Below are 13,584 nucleotides of genomic sequence, written 5' to 3'. Positions count from 1 at the left end.
CATACATAATAAAGAATTGTTTTATTAAACTTTTCAGTTACATATGTATGTACATGTACAGTATGTACAATTACACACTGACTGAGATTAATCAAAGGTCTTATATGCATATATGCATTACCTATGGACACAGAAATAGGATGGAAAAGGCAGGGTGGAAACCGGGTGGAGAGGACCAATGTGGGAGAAAAGGGGAATATCTGTAATATTTTCATCAATAAAGATTTAAAAAATAGAATGCTTCAGCAATTTTACAAAAGGAAATGATAAATGAAGCCATTATGTAAAATTTTATTAATATTATATCTGGGTGAATGTTATACGGGAGCTCTTTATAATTTTGTCTGCACTATCACATGAGTTTGAAATTTTTCACAATTAAAAAATATTAATCAATTGAGCATCATTATCCTCAATGAATATTTAATGAGCTACTATGTTTTCTACTCTTCAAAAGCACTAATACTCTTCCCAGGGAAATTGGGTATATACATTAGACAGGTTATACTCAATTCCTTATGTAAGTAATAAGTATAACAGTTCAGAAAATATATCAAATGTTGGGCAGCTTCAAGAAGTAGGACTTCAAACTTACCACAAAGCTATAAAAATCAAGAGAGTGTGGTACTGGCATAAGGATAGACATACAGATCACTGAAATGGAATTGAGAGTCCAAAGTAAGCCCTTATATTATGGATAATTGATGTTCAACAAGGGTACTAAGAAAATTCAATAAGGATAAAATAGACTTTTTAACAAATGGTGCTTGGAAAACTGGATATCCATTTGCAAAAGAATGAAGCTAGACCTCTACCTCACACTATATGCAAATTTTAAATAAAAATGGATCAAACACCTAAAAATAAGAGCCAAAACTATAAAACATATGTGATTACCAAAGGGAAAGGGGTGGGGGAAGGAAGGCAGAAGAAGGGAAAGGGGAGATAAATGGTGATGGAAAAGACTTGACTTTGGGTGGTAAACACACAATACAATAGACAGGTGATGTACTATAGAACTGTTACACCTGAAACCTATATAATGTTATTAACCAATGTCATCTCAATAAATTCAATTTAAAAAAATTTTAAACAACGAAAAAAAGAAGAAAATATGAGTTAATCTTTGCGAACTTTGGGCTAGATAATGGTTTTTTAGATATGACACTGAAAGCACAAGTAACAAAAGAAAAATTAGATAAATTGCACTCAATCAAAATTAAAATCTTTTGTGCTTCAAAGGACATTATCAAGAAAGTGAAAAGATGACCAAAAGAATGAAAAAAAAAATTTGAAATCATTTCTCTCATAAGGAACTTGTATCTAGAATATATTAAAAAAGGCTCTTAAAACTCAACACTAAAAACACAAATAATTCAATTTTTAAAGTGGAAGAGGGAATAGAGGAGATTATGGTGATGGAAAAAATAAAAATAAAATGACTAAAAGATTGGAATAGACATTACTCCAAAGATACCATGGCCAATCATGACTAATAAGCACATGAAAAGATATTCAACTATTCACATTATTAGTCATTTAGGAAATGCAAACCAAAACCACAAGGAGATTATATTTTATACCCACTAGGAGAATGAAAACCAAAAAGATGACAATAACAAGTTGACAAGTGATGTAAAGAAATTGGAACCCTCATAAAGGCTAGTGAGACTATAAATTACAAACACTTTGGAAGATAGTTTAGAAGGTCCTCAGAAAGTTAAGTAATACAGGTATCATAATATGCAGCAATTCTGCTCACAGGTATATACCCAAGAGAACTGAGAACTTATTTTCACACAAAAACTTTACATGAATGTTCACAGCAGCATTATTCATAATGCTCAAAAAGTGGCAACAACTCAAATGTCCAGAATAGTCAAATCCATAGGACATAAAGTAGACTAGTTGAAGCCAAGGATTTATGGAGAAGGTGTGGGGAGTGCATAGGAAATGACTGCTAATGGGTAGAGAGTTTCTTTTGTTGAGTGAAGAAAATGTTCTATAATTAGGAAGTAATGATGGTTGCATAATTCTATGAATATACTAAAAAAGCAATAAACTGTACACTTTAAGAGGCTGGATTTTATGGTATGTGAATTATTTTTTAAAAACTACATTTAAAGTAGAAACTTAAAAAAAATAAATAAGACTTGAACTAGCATAAGGTAACAAAGAAAGATTTGGGCAGATAGAGAAGAAAATAGGGAAACTGTACCAAGTAAGGAAAACAGAATTGGGACCCAAATATAGAAATATAAATGGCTTGTTATGGTCTACTACACTGACTAGACCAGTATGTTTGTACAGGGAAGTAATCGTAAATAATGCGGAAGATATCTATAGATAGGAAAAGGTGATAGATATATACAGGGCAATACTAGGCTAGAGAAATCTAACTAGGAAAATTCTAATATATGGTAATTGATATTCTTAGTTAAAATCAGGAAGTCCAGAAGATATGCTTCTTGATTTTATATAGACATAAGCAAGATAAATATAACAACTTCTGGGAAGTACCTCTGGCTCCTATTCTGAAGGTTAGAAACCAAATATCAAATAAAACACTAAACAAATATTAACTTTTGATATTAAACTTACCAGATCTTCAGGAGTTGCCCGATGAACTGTTAGATCATTCACAGTATTCTGTAAAAAAGATAAACATTCTTTAAAGAAAAAAAAATGTTTCCTATAAAATATTAGTATTGCCCTAGCCAGTTTAGCTCAGTGGATAGAACATCAGCCTGTGGACTGAAGGGTCCCAGGTTCGATTCCAGCTAAGGGCACATGCCTGGGTTGCGGGCTCAATTCCTAGTAGGGGGTGTGCAGGAGGCAGCTGATCAATGATTCTCTCTCCCCTCTTCCTCTCTGAAATCAATAAAGAAATATATGTATTATATATATGTATATATGTATATGTATATGTATATATGTATATATTAGTATTTACTGGATTTTTTAATAATAGGATTTTAAAGTTTATTCTTTAGACTAGGTTAAAAAATATTTGAAATCAGTTTTAGTTTCTTTTTTTTATGACACTGATTTTCCTTTTTTTACATGCCAGATGGATCTCAGTTAAAAGAGTACATTTTACCCAGCTAGTGTAGCTCAGTGGTTGAGCATCAATCCATGAACCAGGAGGTCACGATTCAATTCCCAGATGGGGCACATGACCAGGTTTCGGGCTCAATCCTCAGTGTAGGGTGTGCAGAAAGCAGCCAATCAATGATTCTGATCACTGATGTTTCTTTCTCTCTGTTTCTCTCTCTCTCTCTCACCCTCCCTCCCTCCTCCTCTTTCTCTTCCTCCCTCCCTCTCCCTTCATCTCTGAAATCAATAAAAATATGTATTTTTTTTTTAAAAAAACTTTAGCTCTTCCGCCATGCTGCCGGCGTGGGTGGGAGGAGCACATGCTAGCATGGTGAAGGCTCTTTTGTTTATTGCATCGGACTTGGCTCCCTGGTGGTCCTTGGGGATCACAAAGTCTGGGCGTAACATATGGGGGAATTCGTCCGGGATCCCCAGGACCATTAGGGAAAACCCGGTCCGGAGAGCCTGACTGGCCGCGGTTGCCTGGTTGTTGTTTTTTCAAAATTACAGATTATATTCAGTAAAAAAAATAAAAATTAAAAATTAAAAAAACTTTAATGTATTTAATTTATTTAATTAAGCATGCTACTCTCCAAGAAACCTTTCTCTGAAGAGTTAAGGGGTTTGGTCATCACATTTTAGCAAGATAAAATTTTTATTTTAAAGTGAAATAAAATTATTGTATATTTCTACATAATATATAAAAGAAATGTATTTATTTAAATTGAAATAAAATGCTAGTTTTGTTATTCAAACTTCCTACCATATCTTTTTCACATTCTTCAGAAAGTTATATTATAACTATTAACAAATATTGTTTGGGTGTCTTTGGACATATGTACTGGGTTTTTGATTTTTTGGGATTTTGATTTATTTATTTTTTTTTAATCCTCGCCTGAGGATATTTTCCCATTGATTTCCAGAGAGAGGGAAATACAGAGAGAAACATCAATGCGACAGAACACATCAATTGGTTGCCTCCTGCATGCGCCCCAATCAGGACCCCGGCCGGGGAAGAGCCTGCAACCAAGGCATGTGCCCTTGTCTGGAATCAAACCTGGGACCTTTTGGTGTGCAGGCTGATGCTCTATCCACTAAGCCAAACCTACTAGGACTGTACTAGGTTTTAATATCTGAAAATGAACTCAAATTCCTGGGACCAAAAAGTCTTTCTTGCCCTAGCTAGCTTGGTTCAGTGGATAAAGCGTCAACCCTGTGAAACTGGACAGCTGTAAAGAGTAGTCCTGCACTCTGGGCCTTTCCACGATGACTTCAGCTATCTTGTCATACAGGCGAGTTTTACTCTTAAGAGAACTATAGAGAACTAAGTCTGGTGAAATAGCTGTTGATGTATTTAAAGACTTAAATTTTCGGCTGTAATTTATATTTAGCTCAAGCCTTTTCTATACTGAAACTATTATTCCTTTCATATTGATTCAAGATCATGATAATTGTTTTTAATAAACATAATAGAATTAAGGCGTATAAGTAAGTGATATGCTTGGAATTAGTACTCGTGGGAGAAAATATAATTTCATTAATACTCCTGCAGCTTAAAACAATTTTCTTTTAAAATTGCCTTTAAATCTAATTTACAAGCCATTTCAAAAAACATCTGTTTTTATCAAAACAGTATTATTCAGTTTATCTCTCCTCCTCCATTTAAAATTCACTCCAAATGGCGTTCAAGTTCAGTCTACCTTCAAAAATCATATTTTTCCAGCACTGAAGATAATAAAAAGTAAATGAGAAAAGTTCTGATGCAATATCACATGATGGGTTTCAATTATGTTTTCAACAATAGTAGCATGTTAGAATAAAAAGTGAACTTCCCAAAGCAGCTACTCTGAAGAGGACAATATTTATATTAAAGTGTGCATTTTTTTTTCCTTTTCATCAGTTTTATTACCTTAGAATCACACCCTTATAAAAATATTTTATAGCCAATCAGATTGCAACAAAGCAATGTAAGCAATGTCCCACTTCCAAAGTCCACCAGTTTGCCCAGGATAACTGGCTAGAATGGTTGTTCATAACCCAGAAGATTCCAAGTCTAAAAGAATCCCTGATTTCCAAACCAGTCCCTGACTACTTAATCTCCACAACAGGAAGCAAAGGCACCTAAAGTCTCATCATCCACACCCAAGTACCAGGCTGCAAAAGAGACTTACATCCCATTCTTGCTTCACTGCCGCTATCTTCTTCTTCACTTTCAGCGCTTTCCTTCCTCCTCCCCGGGGGCTGAAACGGTTCACTCGAACAAATGACATCTAGGAGCAATAATCATGTCAAATTCTTATTATACAAGAGAAACTAGTAATTAAGCATCACTAGAGGAGGTGGAGGGGGAACAGATCTAGGAAAATAACTTTTAAAACATCAGAAGAAAATTTTAAGCATAATGAAAGGAACACACTACCAAAAAACTTGGTCCTTTTACTGCACAATTAATAGAAACTGTAATAGTTAGCTATGATAAAAAGAATTTCAAAGCAATAGCTTATATCTATTTGCTTAATAAAAAAAAAACCTCTAGAAATTTTGACTTAAAGCAGAGTGCTAGATAGATAGTAATAAGGTTTGTCATCAGTTATATAAATTCACAATTAATATAGAAAATGTCAGTCACGCTAACAGTATGAATGCAAGAGGAGGAGGGCAAAAGAGAGAAGGATTTCTTTTTTTAAGCACTCTAATACTCAAATCACTATTAGATACAGATGTGCTTAGTATAAATAAAGGTGGCAAAATTTTAGAGAACAAATCAATTATGATACCATTTCTATAATACTAAATGGGGGTGATTAATCTAAACTAGAATTTGGAAATGGTCAACATTGCTCAGTATTCTTAAAATAGCAATACTAAGGACACTGGACTAAACATTATTTAAAAATTTAAAAAGACTCACAGTCCCTGAACACTAGCAAAAAAAAAAAAAAAAAAAAAAATATATATATATATATATATATATATATATATATATACACACACTTTAAAAAGCAACACAACTTCCATTCTAGAACTTCTTTATACACCTAAATAATTATAGAACTTTCCACCTGAACCCCGAAAATAAATCACATACAACTTAGAAAATAACACTTAAGTTTTATGATGGTGCTAGTGATGATATGATCATGGTGATCATTATAACAGCGATGGTGGTAATGATAGTAATAGCTAACACATTGAGTATCTTCTACAACCCAGGCACTGTTCTAAGCTCTTCCCACATATTATCTCCTTTAATTCTCACAATAATTCCATGAAGTATTTATTACTCATTTTAAAGATAAGAGTACTAGTTATGTAAATGACAGAGAGTTAACCACCTATGAAGGAAATAAGTGCCAGAGCCATAAATACTAATTTAAAATGATATAGAATGAAACAGAAGTCAAAACAAACCCTTATATTTATGATCAGTTTATATTCAACAAGCGTCCCAAGAAACAATTCAATGGGGAAAGAACAATCTTTTCAGTAAACAGTGATGGAACAACTGGATAACTTCATTAAAAAAAAAAAAAAAATGAAGTAGAACCCATACCTCACAACATATACAAAAATTACTTAAAATGGACCACAGACTTAAATGTAAAAGCTACTAGCAAAAGTACAAAACACCTAGAAGAAAGTATAAGTTCAAATCTTCATGAATCTTAAATTAAGGAATAGTTTCTTAGATTTGACACTACTGCCCTGACCGGTTTGGTTCAGTGGATAGAGTGTTGGCCTGTAGACTGAAGGGTCCTAGGTTAGATTCTGGTTGAGGGCATGTACCTTGGTTGCTGGCACATCCCCAGTAGAGAGTGTACAGAAGGTAACTTATTGATGTTTCTGCCTCATCGATGTTTCTAACTATCCCTCTCCCTTCCTCTCTGAAAATATCAATAAAATATATACATTTTTTAAATTTGACACTACTAAGCAACTAAGAAAAAAATTAATTGGACTATATCAAAATTAAAAACTGTTGTACTTCAAAGGACATCATCAAGGAAGTAAAAAGAGTGGAAGAAATATTTGCAAATCATAAATCTCATAAGGAAGATGTATTCAGAATATATAAAGAACTCTTAGAATTCAACAATAAAAACAAATAATCAATTTTTTAAATGGCTAAGAGATTTGAATAGATATTTCTCCAAAGGAGATATTACAAATGGTCAATACAAATGGTCAATATGTACATGAAAAGATGTCCAACATAATTAGTCATTAGCAAAATGAGAACTCACACCTGGTAGAATGGTTTTAAAAAAGATGGAAATAACAAGCATTGGCAAGAATGTGGAAAAATTGGAATTACAGTTGTTTGTATGGAAAAGAATACAATAACTAATAATAATACAGAATAAACTCATACTTACTACTGTAAACCTGCTTTTGGCAACCCCTGTTTTACACTCTGTCTTAGGAGAAAGAGCAAAAGAGTCTTTCCCTGCTGGCCTAAGAAAATGGCCCGGAGCAGGAAATTCCAAGAACCGTGGCAGCCTCCAGCAGGAAGGTAATAAGAAGCCGAGACCTTCAGTCACACAGCCACAGGGAAATGAATTCTGCCAACAGCCTGAGTGGGGTGAACCTGGCAGCAGCTTTTTCCCAAGCTGAGCCTCCAGAGGAGCGTGCAGACCACCAACACTTTAATCACAACTTTGAGACCCTAGTCTCCAGTTAAACCACGTGCAAACCGCTGGCCCACAGAAGCTGTGAGATAATACATGAAGACTGTTGTAAGCCACTAAGTTTGTGGCCATTTGTTATACAGCACAGAAAACTAGCATACTGGCCAACTCTAAATCCCAGCCGCTGTCTGGTAAAATCACGAAGGTGTAACCAAGCCATCCCCCCTCTGGACTTCCTTTCACCAGCCTTCATGAAGAGAGACATATGTCAGCACTTCCATTCACTGAGCTCCAGTTACACTTCAAACTTTTTAAAATATATATATATTTTATTGATTTTTTACAGAGAGGAAGGGAGAGGGATAGAGAGTTAGAAACACTGATGAGAGAGAAACATCCATCAGCTGCCTCCTGCACAACCCCTACTGGGGATGTGCCCACAACCAAGGTTCATGCCCCTGACCGGAATTGAACCTGGGACCCTTGAGTCCGCAGGCCGACGCTCTATCCACTGAGCCAAACCAGTTGGGGCTACACTTCAAACTTTTGAAACACAGGGACCATCTTTGCACTGAAAAAAAATGTCTTATTGAGCATCACCAATAATGGTGACCACATTTTTCTCAACCAAGGAACAGACTTTGTGGTGCTAAGGAGTCAAATAATTAGCACAGCCTAGAAAATCTAAAATACCAATAGCTTCCTAATTACTGAAAACATTGGACCCTTCCTAATTGCTAAAATCATTGGTCCCATTTCTCAGGCCTTTCCAGTTCTACAGACTCCCTCTCCTGAAGACGCCCCCCTCCCGTGGCTCCCACAATTCCTTCTCCTGGTTTCTCTGCGATTCTTTTCTCTCTTTCTTTGCAGGCTCCATTGGCCCCTCCTCACATACCACCTAATCAAAGATCTTCACCCAGTTCTATCTCAGTCCTCTTGTCTCCCCACTGGAGACCATCTCTCCTCATCCTGTCACTGTTTTTGAGAGTCTCCCACATACCAGGCCCTGGCAGGACACTGAGATACGATAGTAAACAAGCCTGAGGAGGTGCTGGCTCCCAGGGAGCTGAGTTCACATCTTCCCCCACTGATCTCTCCCACTCCCCTCGGCACAGTTATGAATACCCTGGGCGCGCACACACACACACACACACACACACACACACACACACACAGTGAAATGAAATAACACAAATCACAAATCAAGAATTCACACCTTTCCAAAAAACACCAGTGTTCATTTCCAACTGCCTTTTGTACACATCTTCCAAGTATCTGAGATACAATAGGGTCCAAATACAGCTTACTCCCCACAACACACACACTGCCAATCCCTAGTTCTTGATATCTGATTGGCTTGCTCAATAAATGCTGAATCTACAGAATTAATATCCCTCTAGTTGTTTCAGTTTAAAGCATTAGCATCACCTTCTCTTCGTGTCACACAGGCAATCAGATACCAGGATTTATTCTTTCCCTGAAATACCTTCCTTCTTTGTCCCCTCCTCCTCATCTCTACTATATGATTTTGTCTGGACTCTCCTTATGTCTCCTAATTGACCTTCCTTTCCCTAAGTTGCTCACTCACTTCATCATCCACATGTTATTTCAACAAATATTTTGAAGAAACATGCAAGAGCCAGGTACAGAAACTGCAAGAAACTAGAGTAGTCTGCACCCTCACAGAGCTTCGAGTTTCTCAGACCACAATTAAGTGACTAATTGTAATAAAAGAGAATTGTACCAAGTAAATTCAGCGTCGTGGAAATACCTCACTCTGTGTAGTAAGAAAAGCCTGTCTCTTCCCTCGAATTCCCCCAAAAATGTTTTTAAGCTGAGAGCTAAAGTATGAATAAAGGTTAGAAGAGAGAGAAGCTGGGGAAGCGGGGCGTTTACAAAGGGTGTGAGAAGGCCCTAGCTGGTTTGGCTCAGTGGATAGAACGCCAGCCTGCGGACTGAAGGGTCCCAGGTTAGAATTCAGTCAAGGGCACATGCCTGAATTGCTGGCTCCATCCCCAGAGGGGATCATGCAGGAGGCAGCCAATCAATCACTATCATCGATGTTTCTATCTCTCCCTCTCCTTTCTCCTCTGAAATCAACAAAGGGTGTGAGAAGTTCGGTTTTACCAACAAAGATTTTCCATGATGAAAGGCTAGAAAGACAATGTAAAGAAAGGCCGAGACCAGAGCAGGGGCCTTGAGCGCCACAGCAACTGGAACATTGTCCCTAAAGACATCCAGGAAGCCGCTGGAGGGTTTTAAGCAAAGAGTATTATGATGAGATTTAGCAAACCCACTCTGGCTGGTGGGAAACTGATCAAGGGAAAACAAGACATCTTTCCAAACACTGTCCCCTCAACCGATACCACCCAAAGACCAGAGGACAGCTCCAATGCCTCGCCTCCCCCAACCCTCCCTGCAGAGAGGAATTCAGCTCAGCTCGGCACCCAGATCCTCTCCCCAGCCCACCCCACCCCACCGCTTCCTCCCAGGGCGGCCAGGCTGACCCTTCCAGTTTTATCTCCTCTCAAACCTCCCACACACCCTAAAACAAAAGCTCTCGCTTTCACATCAAGTTCTACCCATTTCTGTACGCCCTGATGGGATCACCCTTCAAACTTTCATCCTCCTTCTCCAGGGGGTTAACGCCCACTCGGTCCCCAAAACCCATTCCATCGGCCCCTCCTGGTTAACCCTTTCCTGACCAGCCCATCGCCGGGCGATGACTCTCCCGCCTGACGGTAAGCTCCAGGGGAGCCACAGCAGGGTCCCCCCAATTTCTCGCTCGGTGCATTAAAGCGGAGCGCGCGCACTCAGGGGGCTCAGGAAGGGAACGCGCCAGGCACAGCCCCACTCGGACCCAAACCCAGACACAGCCCCACTCGGACCCACATCCAGAAACGCACAAACTCTCCCCAAACACGCAGCGTCGCGGGTGCGCTTTCAGCCGAAAGGGTCCTCCACCCAGGCGCCGGGGTCCCCAGGGAACGGAAAGGCGCCACCACGGTAGCGGGGTCCCTACGACTCGGTGGGGCTGACGCCGGCAGGCCTCCGCCCCGGCCCTTCCACCTGCCTGGCCGATCCGGCTGCTGCTCCCCACGACCCAAAACTTCAGGCACCAGAACCGCCCGGCCCGCCACAGGGAAACTTGGCCCGCCGCTTCCGGATTGTTGCCTAGGTTACGGAAGCCCCGCCCTGCTCCCCTGCGTACATCCGGCGAGGCCAGTACGCAGGCGCCTCCCACAGGGACTGTGGGATGAAGAGGTAGATGTGAGCCCTACCTTTGTCCCAAATACTCTCCACACGGTTCCAGGCCAGGCTTTGGAGGTTGGCTTGTAGCATTAGCAAGTTTCTTGTGAATTCTCTAAAAGGCAGAGGATGCTGTCCACATCAAGATTCACATATCACACGTACTTACGTACTTGCTTTCACCACTATTTATTTTTTAAATATATTTTATTGATTTTTTACAGGGGAAGGGAGAGGGATAGAGAGTTAGAAACACCCATAAGAGAGAATCATCTGCCAGCTGCCTCCTGCACACCCCCTACTTGGTATGTGCCTGCAACCAAGGTACATGCCCTTGACTGGAATTAAACCTGAGACCCTTGAGTAAGCAGGCTGATGCTCTATCCTCTGAGCCAAAACCGGTTAGGGCTCACCTCTACTTATTTATAAATGTTTATTACCAATGTGCCAGAGACCACGCTAAGTTCAGCAGGGCCTAAAAACAGGCAAGGCCCTGTTCACAGGAAGCTTACAGCATAATAGCAAACAGCTATCAATGACACAAATGTAAAATTGAAACTGACAAGTGCTAAGAAGTAGGCATGCTAAGTAAATACTAAGTTTATAGGAATATTTTAATTCTCAGAAAGCTGAAAAGCAGAGGGAGCCACGTATGCAAATGTGTGTGACAAATGCAAAAATTAGGGGAAGTCCATTATACTTGGAGTTCAAAGAACAGTGAGAGCTTGGTATGAGGTACCTGCCCTAATCATCTGGAGCCAGGACAGGCAGAGCTGTGTAGGTGAGGAGAAGGACTTTACAAAGCAGTCATTAAAAACAGAGTTAATATGCTCCAAAAGACAACTTCCTTTAACTCCTGGTTTTCTACTGCTAACACACACCCATACATGGAATGGCAAATACATATTCAACATCTAGATGCAAAAACAAAAAATAAAAGAAAACAAGAAACTGCCTTCTAATAGCTTCCACCCTGTTTAAGGAAGTTTGATGTAGATATATCCAGTGATCAATCAGTATAATCATTTCCCAGCATACATTCTCAACTCCCTGGCCCCCTTTGGATTACTGTAACATCTGCACCCTTGCAGCTGAAACTGGAAGGAGAAAAACAACGAACCAAGCAGACTTCATATTTATGGTTATTAAAATTTTAGTTAAGCCCTCCAAGATGCCTCCAAAATTTTAATAACCGTAAATGTGAAGACTGTATTATAGTTCCCTGCTCCATGGATTCTCCTTACCTCCTAAATGACAACTTTATACCTTCTCTCATGCCCCAAATCTCTTCCTCTATATTCAGTCTCAGCCAGTAACCTTGCTTCCTACTCCACTGACAACATTGAATCAATCTGAAGAAAATTTCTATAAACTCCCATCACTAAGTCAATCTCTTAACAGTATCTTTATCCACAAACTTGCTTTCTAGAAACTCAATAGAGCCCAAACACAAGAAACTCAAAGAACATTACATCAAGGTATATAACAATCTAAAAGGCAGTAGGAAACGATGATCACAACATGAAGTCAAGTATGAGATGGATTGACTCCATAAAAGAAGCCATAGGCACAGGTCTACAGGAGCTGAGTAGCATTGTGGAGAACAAGACATTGTGGACATCACTCATACATCTGGTCACCAAGAGTTGGGGCCAACTCAACAGCACATAATATACACACATAATAATCAAATTGCTTAGAACCAATGATAAAGAAAAAAGTCTTAAAAACAGAGAGTAAAACCATTACATTGGAACAAAACTAAGAATAACATCATATTTCTCATTAGGAACGTTACAATGAAGAAGACAGTAGCATATATTAAATGTATTGAGAGAAAAAGAAACCTATCAACCTATCATTCTATAGCTGTCAAAACTATGTATTTGTTATTGTTATTAATTCTCACCCAAGGATATTTTTCCATTGACTTTTTTTTTTTTTTTGAGAGAAAGAGAGAGAGAGAAAGAAAGAGAGAGAGAGTAGAAGAGAGGGGGAGAGACAAAGAGAAACATCAATGTGAGAGAGACACATGAATTGGATGCCTCCTGCACATGCCTGGACCAAACCCAGGGATTGAATCTGTAACCGAAGCACTTGCTTTTAACTGGATTAAACTCAGGACCCTTTAGTCTGTGGCTGACGCTCTATCCACTGAACCAAACCAGCTAGGGAATATCTGTCAAAAATATTTTTAAATAAGGATGAAGTAAAAATGATTCCACATACAACTGATAGATTTTATCATCTGCAAACCCTCACTATGAGAAATGTTAAAGTAGGTACTTCAAGAAGAAGGAAAATGATATCAGAAGGGAATCTGGATCTATACAATGAAAACCAATGGAAATAGCTACAAGGTAAATATATAACACTAGGGGCCCAGTGCATGAATTCCTGCACAGGTGGAATCCCTCAGGGTGGCATGTGGGGATCAGACCTCAGCTTGCGCCCTTATGCTCACAGTCCCAGCTCACGCCTACAACCTCCCAGCCCCATAGCCCCACGTGGCACCATGCCTTGGCCTGGCATTGCCCGCTGACCTGCTCCATCATCCTGTTGTCCCACTCTCATTGGGGCCCAACAGGGCCAGCAGCATCTCCACTGCCAC

At 39.0% G+C, this 13,584-nt stretch overlaps 1 protein-coding gene across 3 annotated transcripts in view; it reads right to left on the bottom strand.

Moving 5' to 3' along the window:
- The window catches only part of SPICE1 (spindle and centriole associated protein 1), a 57,039-nt gene extending 46,144 nt beyond the window's left edge, over positions 1 to 10,895 (bottom strand). For all 3 annotated transcript variants that reach the window (XM_036445716.2, XM_045583986.1, XM_045583985.1), the window contains exons 1-3: positions 10,798 to 10,895; positions 5,268 to 5,366; positions 2,602 to 2,649 (exon numbers count right to left, since the gene is read on the bottom strand). In XM_036445716.2, coding sequence (XP_036301609.1) covers positions 2,602 to 2,649; positions 5,268 to 5,366 — 147 coding nt within the window. In that variant the 5' untranslated portion in view covers positions 10,798 to 10,895. The remainder of the gene's footprint in view (positions 1 to 2,601; positions 2,650 to 5,267; positions 5,367 to 10,797) is intronic.
- Positions 10,896 to 13,584: the final 2,689 nt, after the last annotated feature.

Source organism: Pipistrellus kuhlii, unplaced genomic scaffold, assembly GCF_014108245.1.
Source record: "Pipistrellus kuhlii isolate mPipKuh1 unplaced genomic scaffold, mPipKuh1.p scaffold_m20_p_2, whole genome shotgun sequence".
Lineage (NCBI taxonomy): Eukaryota > Metazoa > Chordata > Mammalia > Chiroptera > Vespertilionidae > Pipistrellus > Pipistrellus kuhlii.
Note: the sequence above shows the minus strand (reverse complement) of the source record. Positions and strands in the feature narration are given on the sequence as shown.